This window comes from Caloenas nicobarica, chromosome Z (assembly GCF_036013445.1).
Source record: "Caloenas nicobarica isolate bCalNic1 chromosome Z, bCalNic1.hap1, whole genome shotgun sequence".
In the NCBI taxonomy this organism is placed as follows: Eukaryota; Metazoa; Chordata; class Aves; order Columbiformes; family Columbidae; genus Caloenas; species Caloenas nicobarica.
The window spans coordinates 1,839,317-1,850,352 of record NC_088284.1 but is presented as its reverse complement, the minus strand read 5'-3'; the positions used below and the strand labels follow the sequence as shown (position 1 = coordinate 1,850,352).

At 47.5% G+C, this 11,036-nt stretch overlaps 1 protein-coding gene across 1 annotated transcript in view; it reads left to right on the top strand.

Moving 5' to 3' along the window:
* The first annotated feature begins 1,127 nt into the window (after positions 1-1,127).
* Positions 1,128-11,036, top strand: part of DCC (DCC netrin 1 receptor) — a 357,209-nt gene continuing 347,300 nt past the window's right edge. The window contains exon 1 of the mRNA XM_065656469.1: positions 1,128-1,218. Within this exon, the coding sequence (XP_065512541.1) occupies positions 1,128-1,218 (91 nt within the window). The remainder of the gene's footprint in view (positions 1,219-11,036) is intronic.

The window sequence follows — 11,036 nt, the reverse complement described above, 5'->3', positions numbered from 1 at the left end:
GAGCTGGGGCTCTGGAGCTTGGAGAAGAGGAGACTGAGGGGCGACCTCATTCATGGGGATCAATATGGAAAGGGGGAGTGTCAGGAGGATGGAGCCAGGCTCTTCTGGGTGACAACCGGTGATAGAACAAGGGGCAATGGGTGCAAACTGGAACACAGGAGGTTCCACTTCAATATGAGGAGAAACTTCTTCCTGGTGAGGGTGCCAGAGCCTGGAACAGGGGGGTTGTGGAGTCTCCTTCTCTGCAGACATTCCAACCCGCCTGGACACCTTCTGTGTAACCTCACCTGGGTGTTCCTGCTCCGGCGGGGGGGTTGCACTGGATGAGCTTCCGAGGCCCCTTCCAACCCCTGACACCCTGTGATTCTGTGCGATGAGACCCAGGTTGCCTAGAGAGCTGCTGGACGCCGCACCCCTGGAGCCACCTAAAGCAACCTAAAGAATCTTAAAAAAAAAAAAAAAAAAAAAAAAAGGCAAAAATGCTGATTTCCCAGCTTTTCAGCGCCCCCCCCCCCCCCCCGCTTAGGGGGGGCCGCGCTCCTTCCTTTCCCCTTGGCGGGCCCCTAGAGGGCGCCCGCGCTCCCCGGCGGGCCGGCTGCGGCGCGCGCTGCCCGCCCCCCCGCCCCGCGCGCGGCCCCCGCCCCGCGGCCGCTCGGCCGCGCTCCCCGGGACTCACCGGGACCGGCTCACCGGGGCCGCGCCGCCGCTCCCCCTTCAGCTTCTCGTGGTGTGGTGGTTTTTTTTTTTATTTCGTGTCATCCGCGTTGGACATGGAGCCGCCGCCGCTCTTTTGATTCCCTTTATTTTTTTATTATTATTATTTTTTTTTTGCTAGGATTTTCCTCTGGATGCTTTTCCAGCGGTGGGAGGACCCTTCCTCATCCTTCTCCATCTCCTCGAGTTAGTTCCCCCCGCGCCCGGAGCCTCTCGGACTGAATGCAACTTTATTTTTCGTTTTTTTTTGCCCCGCACCCTTCCCCCCTTTGCTGACCCTCCCCATCCCCCCCCCCCCAAAAAAAAAAAAAAAAAAAAAATCAGAATAATTTAAAAACCAGCGAGGGAGAAAAGGCTGCGCCTGCATGTGCGGCTGCTGCTCAGGATCCCGCTCCGTAGGTGTGTGTTGAAATATGGAGAATAGTCTTGGATGTGTCTGGGTACCAAAGCTGGTTTGTCTCCTTTTCGGGTTTACACTGGCGAACCTGCACCCTCCAGTCTCGGGTAAGTCTCATTTCTGCCTCTATTTCTATTTTCTCCCTCCGCATCCCAAAGCGACGTGCTCGTTTTCCCGGCGCTAACGGACTTTTCTCCCCCTTTGCGAGCGGGGTTTGGTCTGTGTGCTTTGGTTTGATTTTGGGGGGGGGGGTTTCGTTGCTGCTGTTTGGAGCTTTCGCATCACTTCCCACTCTGAGAATTGGGGTTAGAAGCGCCTTGTGCAGCCTTGCAGAGAAAGGGCAGCGCTGGAAAGAAGGAAATCCCTGGTAAATAAAGCAGAAATGTGGCATAATTTGTGCGGGGTTGGTTCCCGTTGCCCCCAGCAGCCGGATTTATTCGCCTGGAGCTTTGGGGGGGTCTGTGCTGAAAGCAAGGGAAGGGGTTTGCTGCCTTTGGTGGGTAAAGGAATCGAAGCAGCAGCCGAGTTGGGCAGAAAGCGCAGTTACCCGCAAAGCATCTTCCAACTCCAGCAGGGCTGCGATTCACCTCTGGCCGTGGTTTCTAATTAAAAATGGCAAAGGCGGTTGTGTGTGGAGAGGAGAAATGAGCCAGGGATGCTCTGGGGGTACTTGTGTGTGAGGTAGAGAAGGGCTCGGCAGCATCTCTTATTCCAAAATAAAGAAAGAAATGAGAGCGTGAGCCAAGAAGTGTTAAGAACTAAGAAAGTGCAGCTTTGATTTGCAGGGTGTCAGTGCATGGTGGATGCAAGGAAATATTCCCCTCGGGTGCTCGTTTAATTCTCTCCGAAAGAAAACAAGGGTCACTTGAGAAACCTTGAGAAAGGGAGAGCCTGGAAAATAACAACAGCAACAAAAAATAAAGGATGCGAGCACAGGTCTGCGCACATCGCTTTGGCGGCAGCGCCGGAGGAACAATGGGAACCAACTCCCCGCACCGCGCACGCCAGCGCTAAAGCAGGTTTTTTGTGACGGGGAAAGTGCCGCAGATGAAGCGTTTTGCGAAAAAAAATAAAAGAATCCTCGGTGTTTTCTGGCAAAGCGCAGGTTCTCAGCTGTATGCAAATGGCAATAGGAGGTGGTGCTTCCTCGCCACAAACCGGTGGGTCTTTTGCTTTTGGGGAGTTAGCGAGCAAACTGGAAGATGCTTCTTTGCCAAAGCAAGGGGTTTATTTTGCGCGTGTGTCCGCAGCGGCGTCCTCTGCCATTACTCGCGTGGAAGGTGGGACCCGGGAAGCCGGAGTAGGATCGCGAATACGCGTCTCTCTTGTGAATCTCTCGTGTCTCTTGCTTTTCCAGCTCAAAGGCTGGGAGACGGGAGACATGGCAGTGATGCTCCCTGGGGAAAAAGGTGATTGACTTGCAGCTCCTTCGCTGCCAGAGGAGGGGAAGGAGCGAGAGCCTCTGTCTGTGGGTGCCCGAGCTGCTGTGTCGGGGGCCGAATGTGCTGCAAACCCCTTTTCCCCACAGCGTTTGGTGACACACGGGCAAAAAAACCCAGGCTGTTTTCCAGCCGCACGTCCTGACCGTGCGTTTCCCACCCCGTCTACGATACGCGGGTGCTCGTGACGCCGATTTCGAAGGCGGCGTCTTTGCTTTGCACCCGACTCCTTGGCACTTCGCGAGCTGCAAATGGGCAAAGTTTGCCCAGCGTCACAGCCCCGGGCTGAGTTGGTGCTTCCCCGAGCATCCCTGTTGCCATCCCCAAGTTAAAATCAAGCAGATTTTACCCCTTCTCGGGCAAAGCTGCCACCTCTGCTTGCTAACGGTGGGTTTTCTGCTGGCGAGGTGCAGGCAGGAGGTGCAGGCAGGGCACGGGCAGCGAGCGCTGCTGGAACAAAGGGCTCGAGATGCTGCACGACGGGGCCGGTTCCGCTGCCCGAAGCGCGGGGACACGTGCCAAACTTTGGTACCCAGGGGCAGCGGCGCATCCACGGACACGGGCGCCTGGGTCAAGGGGCAAAACGTTTTGGCGGATGACCTAAAATAGTAAAGCACAATGTTGGACTTTTTCCGGTTAAAAACACGTATATGGGGATGGAAGAATAGATGATGGGCAGCGTTTGCCATTTTGGAAGCAGATCATGCAAAACATGTTTCTGGCAGACGTAAATTCTGTAGCGTTTGACTATCGTGACACTGTACGGTTCGTTCTGTTGATGTATTAAAGTAACCACGACATACATTCCTTTTTTTTTTTTAAATCAGGAATTTAACTTGATCTCAAAGGTTATTTTTATGAATGACTTTTGCGTTTGGTGTCTTTGACTCCCGTTTGATGTGGGTGAGCGATTCGGCGCTGGCCGGTGCTCTGGCGATCACTTCTGGCAGTGGTGCAGTATAAATCACCGGGGACCTGTCACCGCATCCCCATCCCCGGCGCCGATGCTTTGCCCTCCGCCTTCCCAGGCCTGGGAGCTGCCACAGGTAGGACAGGAGTGGCATCACCTCCGCACGCTCAGGCGAGGGTTTTAAAACTAGAAACGAGCTTAGTTGAGGGCGAACGATTTACGTTGGAGCAGTCGTCGTCTTTCTAGAGTTTCTTGAGTGTTTCTGCGTTCAGCTCTTCTTCGTTTATGGCTTTTTTTTAGGACCGACGCTGACTTTAAATCTACCATCCAGAATGTTTTCGATGAGGTTTATACCAAGTGTAGCGATGTCTGGATTTTATACTTGGTTTGTTTATCCTTGACAGCTGCTTCCTTGCCCTTCCTAACACAAAACTTAGCATGAAAGATCTATTCCATGACCCAAGATGTTCCAGCACCATCGAGATATTTCTCTATTTGGCTATTTTGCCTGTTTTACACTGGGGCAGCGAGATCTTTGGGGCAGGACTGTTAAGGGTTTGCAGCTTGGCAGCAGGTTTGTGGTCCAGACTAAGGGCTTCCAGGATCAAAATTATTAATAAATACATCTACACTTTGGAAGAAAACCCGTGGGGCTGCTTGTTAACACCGTCCTGCAGTAATTTGGGTTCTACCTGAGCTCGGTCCCTGAAGTTTGTGCTGTGTGCGACGCCTGGGTTGGCTTCTTCTAACAGGAGCCGGCTGTCAGTCCGGTGACGTGCCAGCTAAAATAACTTTCAGAGTCATTCAGCAGTTGCTCGGCACGTGGATTTTCCACCAGATGTCCTTTAGAGGGCCAGTGGTGCTTTTTTAAAACGTTCTGAGAGAAAATAATGCCACAAAATTGAGCGTTTCCTGCTGGCGCGGAAGGATGAAACTCCGCGATGGGTTTGCACGTCCGTCCTTGGTGGAAAAGGGGGTCGTAGAGACTCCACGAGTAAAGTGGGAAAGAAGTTTGTGTTCTGCCGAGGCTTTCGTGATTAATTAACTAAAGGCAAAAAAAAATTTCATTCGCTCTGTTAAAATTATCCCTTGGGTGAAATGTTGACCTAATTTTTAATTTTGCAAACGCGGTGGCCCTGTCCCCACGTCCCTGACATCCCGCTTTGCGGCTTCAATCGTTATTAGGAAATAAATCTACTTTGTCCATTGTCCATCTCCTCCTCCCCATCTCTTTCTAGAAACTTCCCAATCCGTTTGACCACTCGCGCTGTTGAAAAGCAATTTTATTCTCCTCTGCTCAGGAACCTTTTTTTTAAATATTGGCAGAGAGCCTCGGGCATTTGAGATTTGTTCCTTTGGGGCTCCTGTTCAACCTCCTGTAAGGAAAAACCATCAAACTATAGAAAACGACAACTGCAAGTGAAGCGCATCTCCTGATTTCTGACAGTAAATTCACTGCTAAAATACAGTATATTATTCCCGAGAGGTAACAGGTGGTATAATTGTAAACCCGGTGGAATTGTTTCTTTTTGACGACGTTTCTCGTTTTCAGCTTTGATGTGAAGGGCTACAGCTAAATTGGGGTAATGACAGAACATCTCGCTCGCGAATTTGGAGATATCTGTGCTATAAAGGAATGTGAATTCTCGGGGAGGCGTGATAAACGCACGGTTAAACGTCTCCATTTCAGTCATTTGTCGATGGCAATGTCAATCTGTGCTGTAATGTTATAAATGCTCTGAAGTATTCAGAATACATTGAAAACTACTCTAAATTGCTGCCCGAAATTTCAGCGAAATCTCGGTTGTCAAACAGAGGAGCTGCAGGAGCAGCATCTTCTTGGATACCTTGAGAACGAGGTATCTGCTCGCCCCGCAAAGTCGAGTTTAAAACAGGGAGACTAGTGATGTTTGGGTGATTTTGGTTATTTTTCTGGTGCTTTATGAAGAATCAGTTTAATTGGATTGATGGTGTGCGCCCGGCCCGTGGTCACGCTCACAAGGCGCCTCCTCTCCCAGCTTGGAATAGAAGGTGAACAACCCCCAGCTTTGTCATTTCCAGAGATTTTTCATATCAATTTCCGTCTCTTTTGGGAAACTGCACCCTGAGCAGCCGAGAAATTTGACTCAATGAGACAGATACTCAGCGTTGTTCTCCTCTGGGCTCTTACAGCAAGAACAAAGGATGACAAAAATAGGTAAAATGTAAAATAAAGATACTGGAAATTACACGGAAAAGCTCCTGCTCTGTGCACGGAGTTTCCTGAAACTATTAACAATGCAGGTGTTTAGGAAAACGTGTATTTTAGTGGGAGAGGAGAGGGTAGTTGGACACTTAACGTGACGCTGTGTTACAAACCGAAGGATTTATCCAAATCTTGACGTGGACGTCGCGTGGGATGGGGTTGTCAGCTCTTCCATCACCAGAAGAGCTCTGCGATGAATGACGGCCCTCCCAGCTCATCTTTTTAGCGTTTATATGTGATAATCGTTTTGTAGCCCCGTCTCCACGTTCTGTACACACACCGATATCGCTGTTCTTGTCTCCTCCTCACCGGGTTTTTCTTTGCTGTCTCCGCAGTTCCCGGTGCTCTATCAAATCTCCGCGCGGCACCGCAAGCCCAGGTGGGTTTGGTAGAATAGCAGCAAGGTTATTCTTGGATATGGGGAGTTTCTACAGTGAAAGATTAAGAAAGTAGAGAGATGATAGCATTTTAATTGGATTAAAAGTACCTATTATTTTAGTTCTTTGCTCGTTCTTGGGTATAGAGAGAGATCATAATAAAAAATAGTGGCACCAAGTTTGTGTCCTCTGCCTGGCTGGTCATAGATGTGACTCTTGGGGAAAAGCAACTAAGAAATCCTCACCTGAGCCCTGTATATAGTGTCATTTTGGTAGGTAAAGACCTTTAAGACCATCAATTCCAGCCATTACGTAGCATGGCCAAGTCCATTATGAAGCCGCATCCCCAAGAACCTCATCTATGCATCTTTTAAATGCCCTCATAAATCTCAGAGATTTGGTTGGGTTCCTCGTCCCTTTTACACGGAGTATATTTTGAGGAGGAAAACAGAAGCGCCGAGCAACCAAATCAGGTCCAGCAAATCTGAGAAATTTGAGTTTGCAAAGCGTCTGACCCGTAGCTCAACTGCTGGACGTGTCTGTCAAGCTCCGCGAGCACTAATTAGACGAACCATGACAGCTCTGGCCAAGGTCAATTGATATAATTGTGTAAAGTGTTTTTTTCTAAAGTCAGGACTCCCCAGAGCCGTGCTGGAGGTTCTTCCCTGGGAGGGGAGTCAACTTCTGAGCAAGACGTGGACTATCTTGGGCTGGCATTGGTGCCGAGCAGACTTGGGTCGTCCATCATTGTCCCACTGCTACCCAAAAGTCATTGTTCGGTGCAGAATTCATGCAGGAACCTCCCTGAGTCTCTCTCCAACACTCTTCGCTTCTCCATCCAAGGACTTAAAAGCATTATTTTCAGTTTCTAGATGCAACAGTCATTTTTTATTCCTCTGAGAAGCATCAGGGGAAGAAGACAGACATTTTAAAAGGTTCCAAAGGACCTTTGTCTGTATTCCCTTCCTTTTTTTTTTTTTTTTTTGTCTTCTCTGCCTTCTCATGCTCAGAAGAAGAAAAAGGTCCATAAACCTTTCCTTCTGCTCTTCCCTGGTGCTGAGGACACCCAACTGGCCGCGGTCCTGGTGGGACCCAACAGATTGTGGTCATGGTGGGACCCAACAGATCGTGGTCATGGTGGGACCCAACAGATTGTGGTCACGGTGGGACCCAACGGACCGTGATCATGGTGGGATCCAATGGACCGTGGTTATGGTGAGACCCAACCGACTGCGGTCATGAGGGGACCCAACGGACCACGGTTGTGAGGGGACCCAAGAGATTGTGGTCATGGTGGGACCCAATGGATCGCGATCATGGTGGGGTGCGACAGATCGTGGTCATGGTGGGACTCAACAGGTCGTGGTCATGGTAGGACCCAACGGACTGTGGTCATGAGGGGACCCAATGGATCGTGGTCATGGTGGGACCTAACAGATTGTGGTCATGGTGGGACTCAACGGACCGGGGTCATGGTGGGATCCAACCGACCAAGGTCATGGTGGGACCCAGCTGCACCAATGCGTTGACTGCTGAAGAAGCGACGTGTTTTCTTGCTCGGGTTGAGGTTTGAGTTCTTGTCTTGTGTCAGATCCCAAGGAAGGACCAATTGCTACTTTTCTGTAGGTCCGGAATTACTAATTATGGTTTTGGGTAGAGCTTGTGCTGAACCACCCGCAGAAGTTCCTGAGTGAGGGCCGTGACGAAAAGTGGTCCAGCAGAAGGGGGAGTGTATTTTAGGAGATGGGTGTACATGACATTTATATATATATATATATATATATTTTAATTATTATTATGGTTGCAGTGATGTGCGTTTTCCCTTTTATCCCTCAAATTCTGCAAATTTCGTACTCATTTTTCAAAAGTCATGGTGCTTCTGTTTCTCTTTTCCAAAGCGAAAATCCTTTTTCCTGCTTTGTCCCTCTTTCGTTGTATTATAGATACAGCTGAAGCTTCTATTTGCTGTCAGAATTTCCTATGTGTTTCTTAGAAATTGGGCAAAAAAAGGCCCCAAATCCCCCATTCTGCTTTCGAAGGAAAATTCCTGTGTGGTTTTCATCTCAAAAGATTGGAAAATTTTAGATGAATTATTGGAGTCTGTCATACATATGACAGTAGTTAATGGTCTGAGATTTGCTGTTAAAAAGGACATTGGGATTTTTATATATTTATTTACGGGCACTCTGGACCTTTTTATTTGTCCTGGGTGTTGTACGCGCAACGCTTTTAGCAAAAATTACGGTGTTTTGTCTTTTTAGATTTCTGACTCATCGTTTTTGGCGTTAAGAATCAGGACATATACTCAGTTTGCGGAAATTAAAATAACTGCGTACTTTGGAATAGTAGGTGTGTTATAAGAAATATATTCAATTCTGGCTAACACTGTTGCACATGGACCCTGATTCTCTGCAACTAAATAGCAGGTGTATTGATATTAAAAGGGTCGTTAACATCTCTCTGGAGGAGGATGTTCTCTTACCAGTAACTCCATCAAGCTTTTCCATCTGGGCAGGGAATTCGTCAGAAGCTGGTGTTACGTTATTAAAAGTATTAGTTCTCTCTTGATTTGCGTCTAATTGAATTACGCCATTAGTAGAACTCAATTACAATTGATGGAAAATGATATGGCCGCCAGGACAGTGGCCGCTGGAGGTTGCGAGTCGTGGTTTGTGCTCAACCGAACAGTCGCAAACGGGGCGACGTCGTTAATTCTCTTAACGAGGAAATTTGCCTATCCTGAGCCAGGGGAAGGTTCCGCCGTACGCGGGCGCGTTGGCTCCGGGCCACCCCAATCCCTGGGCGCCATCGCCTCATTGCCAGTCGTTTTGTTTGGAATCGAGTGGGAAATGGTTTTCATCTCAACCGTGCAATAAAATAATACTCTTTTGCTTCTTTCTTCGTCTTTTCTTCATTTTTCTTCTTTCTTCCTTCCTTCTTTCTTTACCCTTCCTTTTCTTTCCTTCCTTTTCTTTCCTTCCTTTTCTTTCCTTCTTTCCTTCCTTTTCTTTCCTTCTTTCCTTCCTTTTCTTTCCTTCTTTCCTTCCTTTTCTTTCCTTCTTTCCTTCTTTCTCTTTCTTCTTCTTCCTTATTTTCCTTCCTCCTTCCTTCCTCCTTCCTTCCTCCTTCCTTCCTCCTTCCTTCCTCCTTCCTTCCTCCTTCCTTCCTCCTTCCTCCTCCTCCTTCCTCCTCCTCCTTCCTCCTCCTCCTTCCTCCTCCTCCTTCCTCCTTCCTCCTTCCTCCTTCCTCCTTCCTCCTTCCTCCTTCCTCCTTCCTCCTTCCTCCTTCCTCCTCCTTCCTCCTTCCTCCTTCCTCTTCCTTCTTCTTTCCTCTTCGTCCTTCTTCCTTCTTTTTCTTCTTCCTTCTTTTTCTTCTTCCTTCTTGCTTCTTGCTTCTTCCTTCTTTCTTGCTGCTTCTTTGTTTCTTCTTTTTTCCTCCTCCTTCTTCCTTCTTTACTCTTTTTAATCCTCCCTTCCTTCCTTCATTCTTTCCTTCCTTCCTCCTTTCTTTCTCTTTCCTTACATAAGCTTAATCTGCCTTTATCCCAAATTCCTCAAGTCGTGCAGAGGATGAAGAATCCCCCTGTGTGCCAAATCCCGGCTGTTGTGGTTCCTCATTACTCCTCCTTTTTATATCAGATGTCGCCGAACATGCCAGGAATGACAAGTACATCTGTTAATAACTACAGGAATAGCTAATTTTCCAAAAGACACCAAACCCACGAGACTTGGGAGAATAAGCTCCCACCCAGAGAGAAAAGTCCATTTTTTTGCCCAGTTGAAGATAGCGGCCATACAAATGAAATGTTGCTCCTCAGGAAAGGGGAAAGAAAGGTGGAGAATTGTGATTTTTAAAGATGTTTTAATTAATTTCCCACCAGAGGTGGACACCAGCTGCTGCTCTGGCTACAGCAGAAGTTTAAAAAGCAAGAAACTCCAGTGGCAATTCAGAATAAACAAGATTATCCATCACCGTGAGACTGGAGAGCTATACCGTCAGGAGTATGTTATAGCAGAACCCTGGGCTTTATTATACCATTAATTTTTTTGAAAGTAATGCTCTTGACAGGTTTTAATGGGAAATTCCACTTACAAATCAATGGTGTGATTCAGCCCGCTATTTATTAACACATTCCTCAGATTGCAGATGAGTGAAACTACCTGAGCACAATTCAAATGGCCCTTAAACGTGGAGTGCGGTCGGATTTGAGTGTCTGATAATTTATATTGCCAGGCTCTGGCTCACTAAATGAGATCTGTCTCTGGGCATTAATATGCCAAATACCTGAGAGCAATAACTATTTCATTAGTTCTGATTGTTCCTGACATCTCCTGCATCACCAGGAGTTTCCCTCATCACCCTTTGCCGTGCTCCGGGCTTTGCAAATAAATGTTCCGTTCCCATATGGGAGGGAAATGGGTCGTATCAGAAATAAATAAACCTTTATACAAGGTCAATCTGGGTCACTGCATAACTAAAAAAAAAAAAAAAAGGTAGAATTGTGGTGTTTTTTTTTTTTTTCCTAATAGGTTTTCAATCATACCAGTGCTAAAAGTCTCATTTTTCCCAAGCTGCTCCACAAAGTTTGGTGAGGATGAGCAGGTGCTTATCGTAAGGCTAAAAAACTGCAAACACCTATAAAATATAGTAAAATGCATTGAGATTCTTGTGGGAAAACGGTCCAACATGACCGGAATGTATGTTGTAAAACGCTCGTCGTCCCAACGCTTGTGAGCTCCGAATGAGACTGGCGATAAATTACATTTTAAAAGGCAATTTGGTGAGTGTCTGATGAATATTTGGCCTCTTAGTGTACAATCTGTCAGCAACTTAGTGGAATTTGTTTCTCATTTTTTTGTAGAATGTTTCTCTGTGGCATATACATTACTTTATAATATAAAAAAGTGAGCAGCTGATGGTTTCCAAAATCCATCCTGGGAACGGCCTCTTTGGC